A 17,745-nucleotide genomic window follows, 5' to 3' on the forward strand; every position below is an offset into this window, starting at 1 on the left:
TGCTCACACTTGGATAAAGGATTAAACTAATTTTATTATACTCTAACCAAGTGAAAAAATAAACTTTCAAGACCATCATCAGTGCATAGAAACAAGCTAATCAAAGAAACGGGAATACAAGGTACATACAACAATCAGTTTAGCAATTAAAAATGGTTGCCATGTGCTAGAAATTAATATATTAATAAATAATATTCAAATTATTTTTGATGGTTACATAAAATGAGAATCTCCCAAACTTTTGGGAGAGAGAGAGAGAGAGACAAGTGTTCTGATTCAGATTTGGCTGATGTAAAAGGGTTTAACAATTCACAACTTTTTTTGAAAAGGTATACATATTTAAAACTGCTTAATAAATGTACACACAAAATCAGTTTTATTCTTGTTAAACTGCTCCAAGCACTGTTCAGAGATTTTCATGCAAGTGAGTTTTTGATCTGCTGTGAGCAAGTGAGGCACCCATCTTGCACAAAGCTTTTTCATTTTCAATTCTTCATGCAAAATATATTCTACATGTTCTTTTGAAATGCCTATAGTCTCAGCAATTTCATGCACTTTGACTCGCCGGTTTCTGGTGTTGTTACACTTTTTGGACGTCCTTCATGTGGATCATCTTCAAGGCTGGTACGGCCACTTTTAAACTCGATACCCCATTTCTAAATTGTTGAAAATGAAGAGTGCCCATAAATTTTTATGAACTTCGAATGAATTTCTTTTGGTGTTAAACCTTCTTTTACAAAGAATTTTATAACCCCACAATACTCAATTTTATCTGTTTCAAGGAATACAGACAACACTTTTGCTTCAGACAGCTGTATAAAATAAACTACTTGATAGAATGGCTTGCAATTTTACCAACTTAGAAAAAAAAATCTTGCTGATAGTGTTACCATCTATGGTCAAGGCTGAGAACTTTTCAGACCGTACATAGTCAAGTAAGTTATGGAAGTATTTTATTTTCATTATATTACATATGATATACCTGTAAGGCTGCTCCAGCATGGAATAAACTAAGATCAGGCATCCATGAGCATCCAGGATATATAAGACCATACATACTTACAATGTAAATGGGTAAAAAATAGAAGAGATATACCAACATCTAAAAAAAAATAAATAAATAATGCTCATATGTAAAGAAAAATTAGTAAAGTTGATAAAACAATTATCAAAAAATTGAATACATTGTGCACTACAAGTAAAAATATACTATGAAGACAAACATCAAAAAAACATAAAAAATTGTATTAATGCTTCTCTCTCTCTCTCTTGCAAAAGTTCATGTACCTACGTAATATTTTCTACTTTTACATTACACAATAAACCGTTGATTAGCCAGGATAGATGGGAAAATTAATTTTCCCAGATTATCAGTAAAAAGATTGTAACCAGGCTGTGAATGAGGATTTATAAAATTTACATATGTAGTTATACATGGATAACTAATATACATGTGTAACTACATGTAATTAGAACCACATTACAATTGTACATATGTGTAAATATACTTATAAATTGTTTTAATTGATGATTAATAACAACAAAAAAGAAAATGTGTATATTATTATTATTTTTATTATTAATTAGGATCCCCATGGAGTCACAAAACTCATTGTGAGAGGCCCATCCACCCTATAAGGCAGCGTTTTCCAAATTTTTCCTATGACAGAACACTTCACAAATTCCTGAAATTTTAACGGAACACCTTGGTTAGAGTCGCAGCATTTAAAACCATTCCAGGCTCATATTAATATTAATTTTGATAATTTTTCACAGAACACTTATTCACTTTTCGCGAAACACAATTTGGGAAATCCTGCTATAAGGGAATGCATTCTATGGTTCAACCATACTCCATGCAAAGAAACCACTACTAATCCTCTTGCTCACAACTTCCAGGGATGGCCCCTTCTTCTACTATATGAAAGAACTCCCCAGTGCCAACTCTGTAACTACAATTTAAATGTATTCTCTAAATTAAATTCTCTCAAAAATTTAAACGTCTCAATCATATTACCTCTCCTTCTATCTACCAAACTTTATAGTCACATTCCCTGTCTATCCTCATAACTAACACTGTACAGTCCTGATATCATTTTTGTTATCCACCTCTGTATTCTTTCAAGATGAATTTATCCCCTTCATATCCTGGGGATCAAATCTTAGCATAATAGTCTAGGTCTGGTCTGATCAGGGCTTTATACAGTGGAATCACAACTCTTCTATATCTCCTAGGTAATGTCCTTCTCAGTATTGCAGCAATCTTCTGGGCTACTTTCACCACTTTTGCAATACGTCCCCTGAACTTCAAGTTTCTATCACTCATCACCTATAAGATCTCTTGCCTCCTCCATTCCCTCCAGTGCACTTCCACCAACAGAGTATGCAGCTTCCCATCGATGTATCCCAAACTTCACGTCATCTGTAAAAAACTGAATATTTCCCTGCCATTCATTGACAATGTCATTGATATAAAGGTTAAGCAATACACATCCCAATACTGAGCCTTGCAGGACCCCATTTGTAACCTTCCACTTCCTTGATACACATACCTTATACACAACTTTCTGATATCTATCCAATGCCTTTGTAAAATTCAAGAGTACAAAATCAGATTACTAAATAAGGCCATCCTTTAACAAATTCATGTTGTCTCTTGCAGATAGTCAGCATGGATGTAATACCAACCAATGCTGTATATGATCTCTCAGCAATTTCTTCAAAATCTTAACTGCCAATGAAACAGAAACTGGCCTATAGTTTGACACTTACATTTGACTACCACCCTTACACAATGGCACTTTCTTACTCTCCTTCCACTCAGTGAGCACCTTTCCTATAGTCAGACTCTGAATGAAAAGCCAGGTCAATGAAGCTGTCAGTTCTTCGGCACATTCCCTCAAAACGTGATGAAATTAAATCCAGTCTCATTGTTTTATTGACATCTATAGTACTGTACTCAGCATTTGAAGCACACCTGCAGTTCCTGTTTGATATATAATTTATCATCCACTTTACACCAGATAGTGTTCTCTTTTTCACAAGGTATATAACTTGTCATTGTTGCTAATAAAGATTTCTTCACCAGTTCCTATGCACTGATGATATCTCACACTTCCAATTCCTTCATTCATGGAATTGCTCCAAGCTAATTTCTAAGATTATTATAATCACCCACCTTATAATTCCACATAAATTCCTTTTATGTGGAATTATAAGATACTCCTGTATGTCTATTCATCCTCCAAGTCAAAACCACATGGCCACTCTCTCTCTGAGATGGCATCTCTCACCAGAGGTAGAGATGCCATCTCAGTTACAATCAGATCCTCAGATATGACCAAATACAAAACTCTTGAACATCATTCCTTCTACTAGATGTTGCCTTACACATTTGTACCTCAAGAATTCCAAAAATTCCATTTCCTTACTACTACATGCATTTTCTTCTTCCCAATATGATCATTATTTTTAAACTTGCCAAATTCAACTGCCTAAACATCTCCAGGTCTTCATTCTCTGTATTATTCCCTGATTTATAGCAACACCCCACTAAATATTCTGTCCTGCCGACCCCAACCATATACTTTCAAAACCATTAGCGTCATTGTTCTCCAAATCCTCTGCTATAAGAGGACACAACTCATCACGTATCATAAGCAATATTCCACAGTATTTGCCCATCCTATCCTGCCAAAAAAATGCTATAACCCTGCTACTTCTATTTCTGTCAATATATCATCCTCCATCAACCATGTCTCACTAATTTGGACAGGCTGAAGCTATCAGTGCCACCAATTCATCTCATTTATTCTGGATACTCCTAACATTAGTATAAAGAATTGTCAACACATTATCAGGATTTCTATAATTATCATTATTCCCTCCCAATTCTGCTGGATTCTGCATTACACCATGTGTTCCCTCTTCTCCAAGTGACTATTCCCACAAGAGGATATCCCTGATACCATCCAAGATGATAATTCTAGTGCCCCTCACACCAACACTCTCACTTGTTTAGAGACTAACATTCTCTCCACATGCCTGTGTCCTTTCTCATTCAAATGCATGCCACCTCTTACACACAGATCTTTTCTGTCCTTAAAGGCACTCCAGAAATCCACATAATCCAAGCATTCATTGACACTCTTCTGCACAGCTCTGCATTATCATACCTGGGAAATACACTCACTATCTTTCCTCTCTGTCTTCTGCCATACAACCTCAAGCAAGAACCGCAGATCTCAAACCACCAAATTCACATTGCCTCTCAAAGTCATTCATATCTATCACCACAATCACCTCGTTCACTCTTTCACCTTGCTTCATAGCCACACTATCTACTGTTCCTCTCCAACTCTCCCTCTGATGCCTTCTCTCCTTGCTCTCTTACTTACCAACCTTCTGGCCATCTCTGGTTGCTGCATTGTCTTACCTTTTCATTTCCTCTCTTTCCCTAGTTCTCCTATTCTCTTCTCTTCTTTGCCATAATTCTCTTACTCCCACTCTCATTCACTTTCATTCATTCTTTTCAGTCTCCTAATCTCTTCTTTCAGTGCATCTCTGCCTCTCTGAGCAATCTATTTTTGCTCGACATTCACCCTCCCAATCAACACAAACAATACCATCTTTCAAAACTATACCACCTTTCAAATCTACTACATTCCCTGATTATGTTCTTATTCACAAGTCATTTGTCTTGCTACTTCTCTCTCTCTCTCTCTCAATCAGCAAATCACTTGTTTCTGACATAATGCTTCCAAAGCCTGTTATGCTAATTTCAATATCAACAAGTGCTTCTCATTTTCTACATTTTAAGCAGACATGCACTCTCCAGTCTCTCACTTGACTATTTTTTAACTGTCAGGATGCAAACATGCCAGAAACTCCAATACCACAAAATCCTATAGTTTGCTGTGCAAAATGTAGTTTTTAAATGGTAGTGGACTGGATAATAATGCATTGACAAACTGAATTGCGGCAGGTGCCATTATTCAAACACTGCACAAAGAACACTAATAAACTATACTAAAATATTACATTAGAGTGCAAATTCAATAACTAGATTACACTCTCTGTAAATTTAAAGCAAAAATGCTAATAAGTAATAACGCATTTTTTTTTTTTTTTGCAGCCACCTCATAACACATCCGACTATTATGAGTATAACTTTGCCTCTTAGTATATTTGCTAAAAATAAAAATATACTTAAAAAAATAATAAAAGAATCCTCCTCTTCCAGATTTCTCTCCTCTCCTGTAAAGTTAGTTTTTTTTTTAAATATCAACACTGCATAATTTCATTGTTACTTAAAATTATCAGTCAATTTTTTACTTATAATCAGCCACTCACACACTGCTTCCTGATCTAAGTTTTCACAACCACCAAACTGCTCCAAATCAATCAATAACTAACAAATTGAATTGCGGCAGGTGCCATTATTTGCCATTATCAGCAATCACTTGTTTCTGACATAATGCTGACAAAGCCTGTTATGCTAATTTCAATATCAACAATTGCTTCTCATTTTCTACATTTTAAGCAGACATGCACTCTCCAGTATCTCACTTGACTATTTTTTATTCACTTGACAATGTTGTTTCAAAATTGTTGCCTAAACAAAAAAATCTCTTCCTTGTATTTTCCTCCAAGATTTTTTCAATGTTGCATGTTTTCAAGGGACAAGCAGTTGAAATTTCATAGACTCTGAATTCAAGACAGCTAACTAAATTTTTGAAAAATGTGAATAAATCACTTCCTTTTCTGTTAAAGAAAAAACCAGAGCACTTAACAGAAGAACAACACATTTCTTCTATTAAGTGCTCTCTGGTTTTGAATTGATTAATGCTGTCACATTTGTGCCAAATATTTTACAAAAGTATTTATAATCATGGAATTTTAAAAGATTTTTATTCATTTTATTCATGTGATTAGGACCAGTGTTCAAGACCAGAAGCACCTTTTTTTTTTTTTTTTTGTGGTAGACCAAATTAATTCCTGTTGTCAAAACGATGGAATGAATTTTTTCATAAACCAGCCAGGCATCTGATACTGGACCATGCCTTACTTCATGAAATATACATGTTATATTATCTGTAGACTGGTCCCTACCCTTCTTTCTTTTCTTCTTGCTCCTTCCCTCCAATGCTATTAGAGTATTCAAAGATCAGAGATGAATCTTTCCTATTTTACTGGTTTTTTTTGGGTTTATACAGTGGGAGTCTTCCTTCTCTTTCAGGTATTTGCCTCACCTAGTAGGCAAAGACAAGAGAGGAGATGGGTACCACCTGTCCTTAATTACCCACTATCAGATATGAAGAAAACTTTACAGAATGTCATGCAAGCTTAGTTGTCACTTGACAAACAAGGACCATGTCATCTTTTGGAGACACCAGAAGAGATGATGAAAAATGTGCTACCGGTGACAATGACTTTTCCATGAATATATAAAGATACTTAAATGTGAATTTCATCTAAGAAATAGATTTATGATGAACATGGAATGTTAGATCATTGTATCAACATAGTCAACTCAAGATTCTGCAACAAGAATTATCATGCCATGAATGGTCCATCATTGGTATCAGGTCATCCCAAAAGCAATGTCATTTTTTATACTGTACTTGTTCAAACATATCTCAGCTGGTCTAAATATGAATTTTTAAAACTGTTCAAGTATTGCTAAGCTGAGGTGGCCTCATTCTAAGGAATTCCAGCTTGCAAGGACATCATACATAAGTTATTGTTTAAATAACTCTTTATTACTATGGAGGTCAAAGAAGAGCACATTAGGCATCATGCTTTATGAGTTTAAAAAAGGCAACAATGCTGCTAGCCTGTAAAAAATGTGCAAATTGGTTCCAAAAATTTTGACAAGGTGACTTCAGCTTGAAAGACTACCCTTGCTCTGGGTGTCCTGTCACTCTCTTGATAATGATATGCTAGAAACCGCTACTGCAAGAAATGCCAATGCAACTGTTGAAGATTTAATTAAAAAAAGATCTTAATTCATCGTCATCAACTATCCATTGCCATTTGCAAGAACTTGGAATAATGTCTAAGCTCAGCAAGTGGCTTCCTCACAAACTGACGCACTACAATCAAAGAGAGCACATCAACATCTGCACTGTTCTTCATTCTCAAGAGATTCAATCTTCATTTTTTAGTTGTTTAGTCACTGGTGATGAAAAGTGGGTACTTTACAAGAATGTCAAGTACCCACTCAGGGTAAACAACAGGCTAAACTTTTGTTAAACGTTTGTTGGGATATAGCTAGTATTATACACATTGAACTCTTGCCACAAAACCAAACAATCACAGCTGAAGTATACTGTGAGCAACTTGATCGATTGAATGATGAAAAACTGAAAGAAAGAAGTGTTCTCTGATCATTCGAAAGTGTTGTTTTTCACTGTGATAACACACACTCTCACAGCACAAGAATTACCTGTACCAAGAATGAGGAACTTGACTGGGAAAAAGCTTCTGCATCCTCCATATTTTCCTGATCTTGCACCTTTAGATTATCACTTATTTTGAAGTTCGCAACATTTCATTAATGAAAAACAATATGATACATTAAAGGCACTGAAATTGAGCCCATGTGATTTTTTTGCTACCAAACATTCTGAATTCTATAGAAATGGCATTACGAAGCTTTCACAACGTTGGAAGAGTGTTATTGTCAATTTGAATCAATAAGATTCAAATGGAAATATATACATGATTAAATTAGTAAGTGATTTATCTTTTATGTTTTCAAACCTAATGCTAAAAATGACATTACTTTTGGGATGACCTGATATATGTGAGACCAGAATCTGAAGAAAATCTGTTTCTTTATTCAGGTACTCCAGAAGGAGGGTAAAAAGGAGTTGCTTTCTTGATCGAAAAAAATACTAAGCACTGTGTTATAGACTTAAAACCTGTGAATAGCAGACTTACAAGTAGTAAGATTAAAGGGTAAACTAATAAATATACATATTATACAAGTATATGCACAAACAACCTCATATCACGATCAGGAAGTGGATCACTTTTATGACCAAATTAATAACCCGATCTGTTAAACACCTAAGAAAGACTTTCTAATAGTACAAGTGGATTGGAATAGATATAGGAAGGAATTTTCTCCCCTTTGTCGGCCCTTTTGGATTAGGAGAAACAAATGACAGGAAACAGATGAACATGAAACTGATATAACTTGCTTTGCAGAATGATCTCACCATAACTAACACACTTTCCCCCAATAAAAGATCAGGAAAATGGACCTGAAACTCCCCCCCCCCTCCACCAGATGGAATAACTTTGAATCCAATTAATTATATTGTAGGATATTTGTATTAAAATTCAGACAACCAGTAAGTGTGATAGGATTTTTAAGCAGTTGACAGGATTTTTAATAGGAAAAGTTTAAGTAATTAAGAAACTGAGTCTTAAGGATCATTTGAGTAGTAATAGTATATTTAAGTGCTTAAGAAAATGAATTATTCCAGTGTAATAGATGAAAGTTTGGAATCTTCATTACAAAATTAAGAATTTTCAAAATATGTTAACTTGATTTATGTTATAAAGTTTTAGTGGTGAATTTAATGAAAATATTGAAGTAACTTTTGAAGCTGCAGACACAGTTAAGAAAATTGGCAGATAGTTTGAGGAACAGATACTTTTTAATTTTTAAAGTCTAAATTGCAAAGTAAAGCTGTGCATTTTGCTCAGAATTCCAGAAGGTTGACATTAGCATCAAACTATGCAAACTTCAAAAGTATTTTGATTGAGGAATTTACCAGAAGGCTGAAAATTGGCCAAATCTTCGGAAAGTTGTTCACTCATGTATACAGATGCATAAAAAATCTGTCTCCCAATTTTATGATCAGTTAACTAATGTATGATTATAAAGTTGATGATTGTGATAGTGAATTTTTTAATAGAATTCTTTTTCATCAATTCAGAAATGGACTAAATCAGAAATGGACCAGTAATCCCTAGTTTGTCAGTTCACAAACCGGGGATTACTGGTTAAAAGAGTTCTTGAAGTTGCTCAAACCAAAGATTCACTGATTCAGAATTTGTGTCCAAACAACACAGCTAAATCTGTTAATGCAGGTGAATCAAGCTCTTCCATACCATGTAAGTGTAATTCCAGAAAATCCAGAGCACTTAGGTCTGAAATGCAGAAATTTGATGAGCAATTTGAGAAATTAAAGAATGAATTAGAAAAGAGAATAGATGAGAAGATTAGGTATGTCAAAGTCACAGGATGAAATTTTGAAGTCATTTTCAGAACTTTGGTTACAGTTGACTTCTTGTGCAAAAACAAATGCAAGTTGTGTTAATTTCGAAAAGAACACCACATGAAAAGCAAATGGGTGGATATATAAATCTATCAAATGTTTTTAAATGTGGGGAACTAGGGAACATCTCTAACTTTGTTCTGCACAATTGCCCAAACCTGAATCTCTGAGAGGCCAAAGTAGTATATAAAAGGATTCTCAGTTTTTAAAGTTGTTCAAAATATGCCTAGAAGAGAAGTGAAGGAGTTTAAATCTTTACAGTCTCACTCATGTTGTAAAATTTTAATAACTGTTGGATCTAGTATATTCAGAATCTTTATATTTGATGGATACCAGAATTTCAGGGCTGCCTTGCAAGGCACTTTTTGATACTAGAGCACATACACTTCAGTAATTATTTAAGTTTTTTTCACACTTTTCATGGATAAGTTACAGGCTGACATCCAGTATTTGGATAATGAGATAAAATTATATGCTATTTTTAACTAAGAGTTACTTGCTACACAGAAAATCACAGTGGAAATATTCTTTCCTGATTTTTCTGTTACTGTTTTGCATTAGTTGCTTGCCTCCCAAGCAGTTTCTAGTAATTTGTTTCATGTTGTTTTAGGTGAAGGATTTTTGGCTTTTCATGGTTACTGTTGCAATTACAGGAACACCTCACTTAACACAAATTCAATATGTGTGATAATCATTTAGCGCGATTGAGAGAAATTATACTATTTTCCACTTTCAGCAAGTGATTAATCAATTAATGTGAATTTTTTTTACATTACACAAAATTTTTTGTCGCCAATCTGCAAAAAGCAGAAAAGCTGGAAGTTGTTAAAAGACATAAAAGTGGCGCTAGTAATGACTGTGCGAGACCTAGGATACAGCGAGTTTGGACTATATTAAATAAGAGCAAGGAATACAAAAAACAAGGCAAGTTGCTACTGGTTCTTTAAGAACGCAGATCATCTGAAATATAAGCCATTTAATGATTGAGAATCTTTTATCACTCTGGATTGAGGATTATAACCAAAAATGAACACCTCTTAACACAAAGAATATTCAGGCAAAAGTTCTCAATATTTTTACCTCATTGAAAGAGACCAAATTTCAAAAGGAATGTGAAAGCTTTGCTGCTAGTTTAGGATGGGTTGACCGTTTTAAAAATCGAGCTGGACTGCATAACATAAGAATTACTGGGGAATCTGCTAGTGCTGATAAAGATTCTGCAGCCAAGTTTCCTAAAGAACTGCAAAATTTTTCTAAGCCTTTTTTCGGCTGGTTCCCAAGTTAGTCGATCTCTGGCATTGGCAATCAGGTTTTTTTCTCCCAGAAACTTGGGGCCACGAGATGGTGGCACCGTCTCTTCACTGTGTGCAGCTTAATTAGCGACAGCCTTGGGTCAGCTATCTCAGACTGGGTAACAGTGGAGATTGAACTGCACACTCAGTCTCCAAAAGTTAGGTAAGGCTAATGGGCTAAAACGGTCTCACCTACTCCCTAAACAGGAATAAAAGGCATTAGCTAATTTGATTTTGATTCTTCAGATTTCAAGATGCAAAACAGCTAAAGGCAGTAATCAAGAAGATTCACGAGACAAAGTTGAAACTAAAGACCTCAAAACGAGATTTCTTGAGAAAGTGAATTATCTTGGTCATATTATAGATAAGAAAGGTATTAGACCTGATAATAAAAACATTAAGGCAATTCTTTCCTTAAGTAATCCTACAAATTAGAGAAATTATAAGATTAGTAAGAATGGTGAACTATTATAGGATTGTTTAGTCTGCCTTAATCCTCTTACTGATCTTACAAAGAAAGGTGTCAAGGTGGGGAAAAGCACAACAAAAGGCTTTGATGATCTCAAGTCTATTTTGACAAACCTACTTGTTTTGATTCACTCAAAGTTAGGATCTATTTTATATTTCAATTGATGCATCACGGAATTGTATAGCAGGCAGTGCATCAATTTAAGAGGATAAGTTGAGTCTGGTAGCATTCCTCAGTAGGTAACTAAGTAGTTCAGAGAAGAAATATTCTACAATAGAGAAACAGGCATTAGCCCTAATTTATCCTCTTAGGAAGCTAAAGTATTTGTTATGTGGACAGCAGATAGAGCTAAAGTCAGACTATAAGCCTCTTTTATTCTTGAATAATGGCAAGGCTAAAAATCAGAGACTTGTCTGATGGGCTTTGGAAGTTCAAAAGTATGATTTGAAAGTGTCCTATTTACCTGGCAAAGAAATGTGGTTGCTGACTGTCCTTTTAGAGCTGATGCAAATAATATGAGAAAGCATGATGATGCTGCAAATGATGTAGATCCTATTCAGTTTAAAGCAAGTGCAATTCCATTGGAACCTTCCAAGAAATCAGTAAAAATGAAGACAATCCAAAAGTCCAATAGTGAATCTACACGTAAGAAAAATAAACTAGCATTAAATCAGTTTAGAAGAGAAGTGTGTTAGAAGTAGGTTACTGAGTCTTACTTCAAAACTTAACTTTAGTTCATCAAAAAAACAGCTTGAGTGGTGCAAATTACTTTACTAATGTAAGCAAACATCATACTGTGGATGGATGCACAGGAAGAATGAAGAAATTTAACATTAGATTTGAATACTTATAGATGCACCCCCACCCCACTTTTTTTAATATGAAAGCATCTGTTCCAAAGAATAGTAGCAGAGGTTTTTTAAAGAATAATTTGTTTTGTATTACATTTGTCTATTACTATAAAAAAGGCAAAACAAAATGGATTATTGCCTCAAGTAGCTTGTGAAACAGCCTATGATGTCCATATCTAATTTACTTACACTACAAAGTTTCAGTTCAAACCAAGTATTTTGCTTGCATAATATATTTTCAAAATCAGAAATCCTATTTCTATTTATCCTCGTTACTAAAGCAAAAACTTATATAACACAGTGTTCTTGAGTTTTAACTTATACATACATACCTGCATTTTTGGAAAAGGAGCAGGATCTCGAAGGTCTAGGTATGGCTCCACACTATTCAAATACTGTTGAACTATTGTTATATCAGATTCTAAAACAGCCTATAAACAAGCAGTGCAAATAAGATTTTTATATCAATACAACACAGAAGTTTCATGTCAAATAGGAAAAGTTTTCATTCTCTATTACACATGATTTTGAATTAAATTAGTATCAATTGAATCAATATTAGCAATAAATCCCATAACCAATTTCTATACTCTGTACCATGACCAACTATAAGTGACAGTATGTAGTACATACACACCACATATAACGCATGTTCAAAAAAAGAGCGAACTTTTGCTATAATGACTTTATTGCTCATTTTACAACATTTTAAGTAGTGTCCCTTTTAAAGTAGTCCCACTTTGAACTGTGTACTGGCAATAGACTGTTCCCAACATTTCTTCCATTGTTGGAATGCTTCCTGGAATGTACTTTCTATGATGATGCACAGTTCTCTTATCGCATTTTCCTGATCTCATCTATGGCTTGGAAACAATGTCCTTTCAAACTGGTTTTAAGTTTGAGAAGCAGGAAAAAGTCTGCTGGGATTAAGTCTGGAGAATAGGGTGGATGGGACACAATGGATGTCTGATATAACTGTGGGTGAGGAGTGATGCATGAGCCAGCGCATTGTTGTGGTGCAACACCCAAGTCTGGTTTTCCCACAATTCAGGCAGGCTTCTTTCTGCTCACAGCATCCCTCAATTGCTCTAAAACTTACTGGTAGAACTCTTTGTTTACCATCTGACCATGTGGTACAAACTCATAATAGCCAATGCCTTTTCAATCAAAAAATACAACCAACATCACCTTGATCTTTGACCAACTCATTCGTGTTTTTTTGGTGGAGGAGACCCTTTCCCTACCCACTGCGACAATTGCATCTTCGTTTCAACATCATAGCCATAAATCCATGTCTCATCTCCTGTTATGATGTTCTTAAGAAAGTTTTCATTACTATTTGCATTGGGAACCAGTTCCTGACTGATTTCAACATGGTTCTCTTTCTGATCATCAGTCAACAAATGTGGCATGAAGTTTTTCAGTCAAAATTTGATGGCAAGATCCTATACTGACACCCACATCGTCAACAATTTCAATGAATCACAGCACGACCACTCTCAACATGGTCATCGTTTGTTGATGTTGAAGGTTATCCAGGCCTGGGATATTCACAGACCAATGTTCTGTCCTTTTTAAAACACTTAAACCACTGCTTTCGGCTCATCCAGTCCTCCTTGTATGCTTGGTTAAGCAATTGAAATGTCTTTGTAAAATTTTTACCAAGTTTGCAGCAAAATTTCACACACACACACACATACATTATTCTTCAAGCTCTTTCATTGTCACTAATCTGATGAACAGCTTATGCACATGCTCACTTCAGCAGATGTAACTTGATGAATAATGCTCATAGCAGAATGGCAGTTTGTTGTCAAAACCTGCAGATAGGTGTGCTCAGTAGCCACAGTGCGTTCTCTGTGCCAGTTGGTGCTATTTAAAAAGTTCAGTCTTTTTTTGAACATCCCTCGTACGTATTTCATTAATTTAGTATCACTTTAATCAATATTAGCAATAAACCTATAACCAATTTCACACTATGTACATCTCCAACTATAAAGTGACACAGTATGACATGGTACATACTATGTCACTTTATAGTTTATAGTCTCGATTTATAAGTTTTTTCCTTTTTTATTTATTTATTTTTTTTTTAAGTTTTCAAAGTGCCTGCAGAATATTTTTCTACTTTCATAATTTATAATATATAAAAAATTTCTGAAAGGAAAAAACATATCAAAGCAATTGGAGATTACTAAGTGACATAAGTATATGTACTATGTCCAGTTCTATAAAATTGCTCATACTGCACGGGTTGCTACTAATATTCAAAAAAGGTTAATGTTTGCCTGCAATGAAAACATAAAGCAAGGCAACAGTAGCTTCATAATATATAAAAATTTCTAAAAAATATTTCTGTAGCTCAAAGTTAAAGAAGTGTGATTAGGTAGGCTTGTAAAATAGAATGGAGTGGTCCTTTAATTAAAAAATGCTCTCCTTACCCATTCAATATATTATCATGGGATAATGCAGTTTATATATTTAATTATCAATCCACATGCAATACCTCCTATATTGTATGCACTATTTGTTCTTTCAAGTCACACTTTATTGAACATTAGCACAACTGTAATATTTTTATATCTGACTACTTACATCCCATTACAAAGAAAAAATATAAACAAAAAACGAACATCATCAAAAATCTCACTGAACTATCATAACATGCTATACAATTAAGACAGACCCACGAAATTGATCAGGTCATCATTACTGATTTCTAAGAAAATGGAAACAAACTACATTACTCAGAATGTCATGTCATAAGAATTGACCAATATGTGATTAACATGCAAAGACCTTAGTTAATCTCGCAATCTGACAATTAAATAAAATAAATACTTCCCCTTATTCTCAAATGAACAACTGAGCTAATGCATAACTAGTTTTCACCTTCTCCCTGATGACGATTTCTTCAAAAGAGCCAATGCATTATAACACAGTGCTGATTATCATACATACTACTTATTTATAGTTTTGATTCTTCTTTTTTAATTTTCCAGCCATTTCTTATTTTCATGCTCACTAGTCCTTATCATCCACATTTTTTTTTTTACTCTCAAACCATTTTGAGACAGTTCTAAACTCAGTACTGTATGCTGAAGGCATCCTCCAAGTTAGCTAGTATGCTATGTATTAATGTTTTATCATCATCACCAAATTCCTGCCGTGTACCGTCAAGGGGTGTACAGGATATGACAGTACTACATGAAAAATTTACTACATCATCACTAACTTCCTATCTACAATTTTCCTCCAAATCAGTCTGTTACTTATCAAGACTTCAATGTTATCAGATCTTACATTTCTATTGTCTAAGGCACTTTTTACCATATCAATCCACCTATATCTTGGTCTTCCTCTGGGTCTTTTACCTGCTAACCTGGCAGAGAATACTTGATTTGCTAATCTTTACTCTCCCATTCTGTTTAAGTGGCCATACCACCTGAGATTAGCTCTGTTAACACATTCCTGGATACTGACAATATCAAGTTCTTTCCTAATATCCTCGTTTTTAATATGATATTGCAGTTGATGCCATCTGTTCACGCCCCTAATCTTTCTCAGGATTCTCATATCTGCGGTCTCTAGTCTTTGGTCAAGTGTTTTACTTCTCACCCAGCTCTCAGATCCATAAGTTAAAACTGGTTTGAACACTGTCTTGTATACAGCTAACTTAGTGTTCCAACTAATTTCTCTCTTATTCCATATGAATTTATTCAGTTAACTTCCTACCATACTATAGTCAGGGAATCTTGAAGACTTGTAGGACATTTATTTAGAAGTATAACATCGTCTGCATAAAGCAAAGAGCTGACAATAACATCTCCAATTTTGATATCAGGTTTAATACCACTTTCCTTCATAATGTGATCCATATAGATAATGAATAACAGAGGGAATAATGTACATCCTTGTCTGACACCAGATTTAACACTAAACCATCTTCTTGTACTTCCTTCAATTCTAACTGCTGACTTACAATTCAAATAAAGACTAAGTATTGCTTGATATAATACCCCATTGACACCATATAACTGGAGCATATTGAATAGCTTCTCTCTTGGCACCTTGTCATATGCCTTTTCCAGATGGACAAAACTTAAATACAGATCTTTGTTATATTCCCATGATTTCTCCACTATTTATCGTAAAGTGAAGATCTGATCCTGACAGGCTCTATTTGACCTGAATCCAGCTTGTTCTTCACCAAGCTTTTCTTCCACAATTCTTCTCAACTGTTTCTCAACTATACTTGCATATATCTTACCAGGAACACTCAGTAGGGATATAAAATTTCAATTAATGATAATTACCTAGAAAATAAAACATTAATACATAGTCTACTATCAGTACTTTAAGGGCAGCTTCTTCAATTTTATAAACCTAGCCAGTTATAATTCTTTATCCAACCTCAAACTGAAAAACGCTCCAATCCCATTCTTTTTTTTTGTTTCTTCATAAGTTATTATGAATTCCAAAAATTAGGGTATTCTACTAAGGTAGAAGTGGAGGAATTTTTTGAGGGTTTAGAAAAAGCAACTGACACAATGAAAAAGGAAAAGTTGGGCCTTGTTGGGGATTTAATAGCAGAGAAGAAAATGATTGTCAGACATACAAAAATATTTTGGGAAAATTTGGAGAAAAGAGCAAAGCTAATAATAATGGCAAATACCTGTTGGATTTCTGCTCAGAACATTCTCATGATGGTAAGTAATACCCGTTTCATGCAAGATCAAGAATTGTGTAGAATTTGAGGTAATACTAAAACGACTCATCTGTAAAGCGTACATTAATCAACTGGTGCCTTTCCAGTTTTTACGGATGTGCTCTACGATGAGCTATGGATAAAGGGACACAGACTACAGGACTGTACTTGAATGGCGCTAACTTGCAAGCTGACCTGCCATGGTGTATCAGTTACATTTTGCTGTTATAACCAAAAATCTGTCTTCATGCTCTGTGGTAACATGAGGGCGACCTCTTAACAAACATCTGGAACACATTCCATTGGTTTGAAATGTTGCAAAATTCCAAATTCTCTGACATTATCAGTAATTCTGGGGCCTTCTTCAAGCTTTCCAATAATTCTTCCCAAGGTGAAATCATCTAGATGATGTTTTTGAGACATTACAAGGCATCCAAAGTTTGCAACTTTATTCCTTCACAAAAAAAAAAAGCTTCCTTCAAACACAATTTGCCTAGCGAGCCTTTTGCCTTTTATCCTGTTGAGTGCTACCGTATGGTCCTTTTAAGCGCGATTCAAAAATTGAAAGTGTACCTGCTTTCTACTTGAAATCATCAGTTATACAAATTGCCACAAGCTGGTTCATCTGAATATGCAGTTGCAATATTCAGAAATAGTGTTTTTCCTTAGGTTTTGGATAGCAGTGTAGTTTTCATTTATTTATTTATTTTTCTTGCTTATTTTCACAGTTGTGGTCTTTCTATGGCTGATTTTCATGCTAAATGATTAGAATGCATTGCCTGAGAGTGTGGCGTCTGCAGAGAATTTGAATGTATTTAAGGCATGGCATGATGAGCTGTGTGTATAACAAAGGAACCTCTCACACTGAGTCTTTGACTCCATGGTAGTATTGGGATGATAATAATAATTATGCATCTCACTTTAAACTTCACTTTCTTATTATTAAAATATTAGTGCAATTTAATTTTTTTTTGTTTTATTTATTGTTTAATCCTTTAATTACATTTTATTACTAAAATACATTAGCTGCTTCACACACAATTACGCTGTGTTAAAATATCATAAAAGGCAAATAAGGATTCTTTTTTTAAATACCTAATTTTGTTCCAATTTGCAAAAATAATTGTTGTAG

General features: G+C 34.5%; 1 protein-coding gene across 3 annotated transcripts in view; it reads right to left on the reverse strand.

Annotated features, from left to right (window-relative positions):
- Positions 1-17,745, reverse strand: part of LOC150098217 (transmembrane 6 superfamily member 1-like) — a 137,333-nt gene that overhangs the window by 21,404 nt on the left and 98,184 nt on the right. For 2 of the 3 annotated variants that reach the window (XM_090406140.1, XM_090406139.1), the window contains one exon: positions 12,238-12,336. In XM_090406140.1, the coding sequence (XP_090262266.1) occupies positions 12,238-12,336 (99 nt within the window). Of the gene's footprint in view, positions 1-982; positions 1,103-12,237; positions 12,337-17,745 lie in introns of all 3 variants that reach the window. The other variant, XM_090406138.1, reaches the window with a different exon arrangement.

Source organism: Typopeltis vanoorti, chromosome 16, assembly GCF_054136105.1.
Source record: "Typopeltis vanoorti isolate ZY-2024b chromosome 16, IOZ_Tvanoo_1.0, whole genome shotgun sequence".
Lineage (NCBI taxonomy): Eukaryota > Metazoa > Arthropoda > Arachnida > Uropygi > Thelyphonidae > Typopeltis > Typopeltis vanoorti.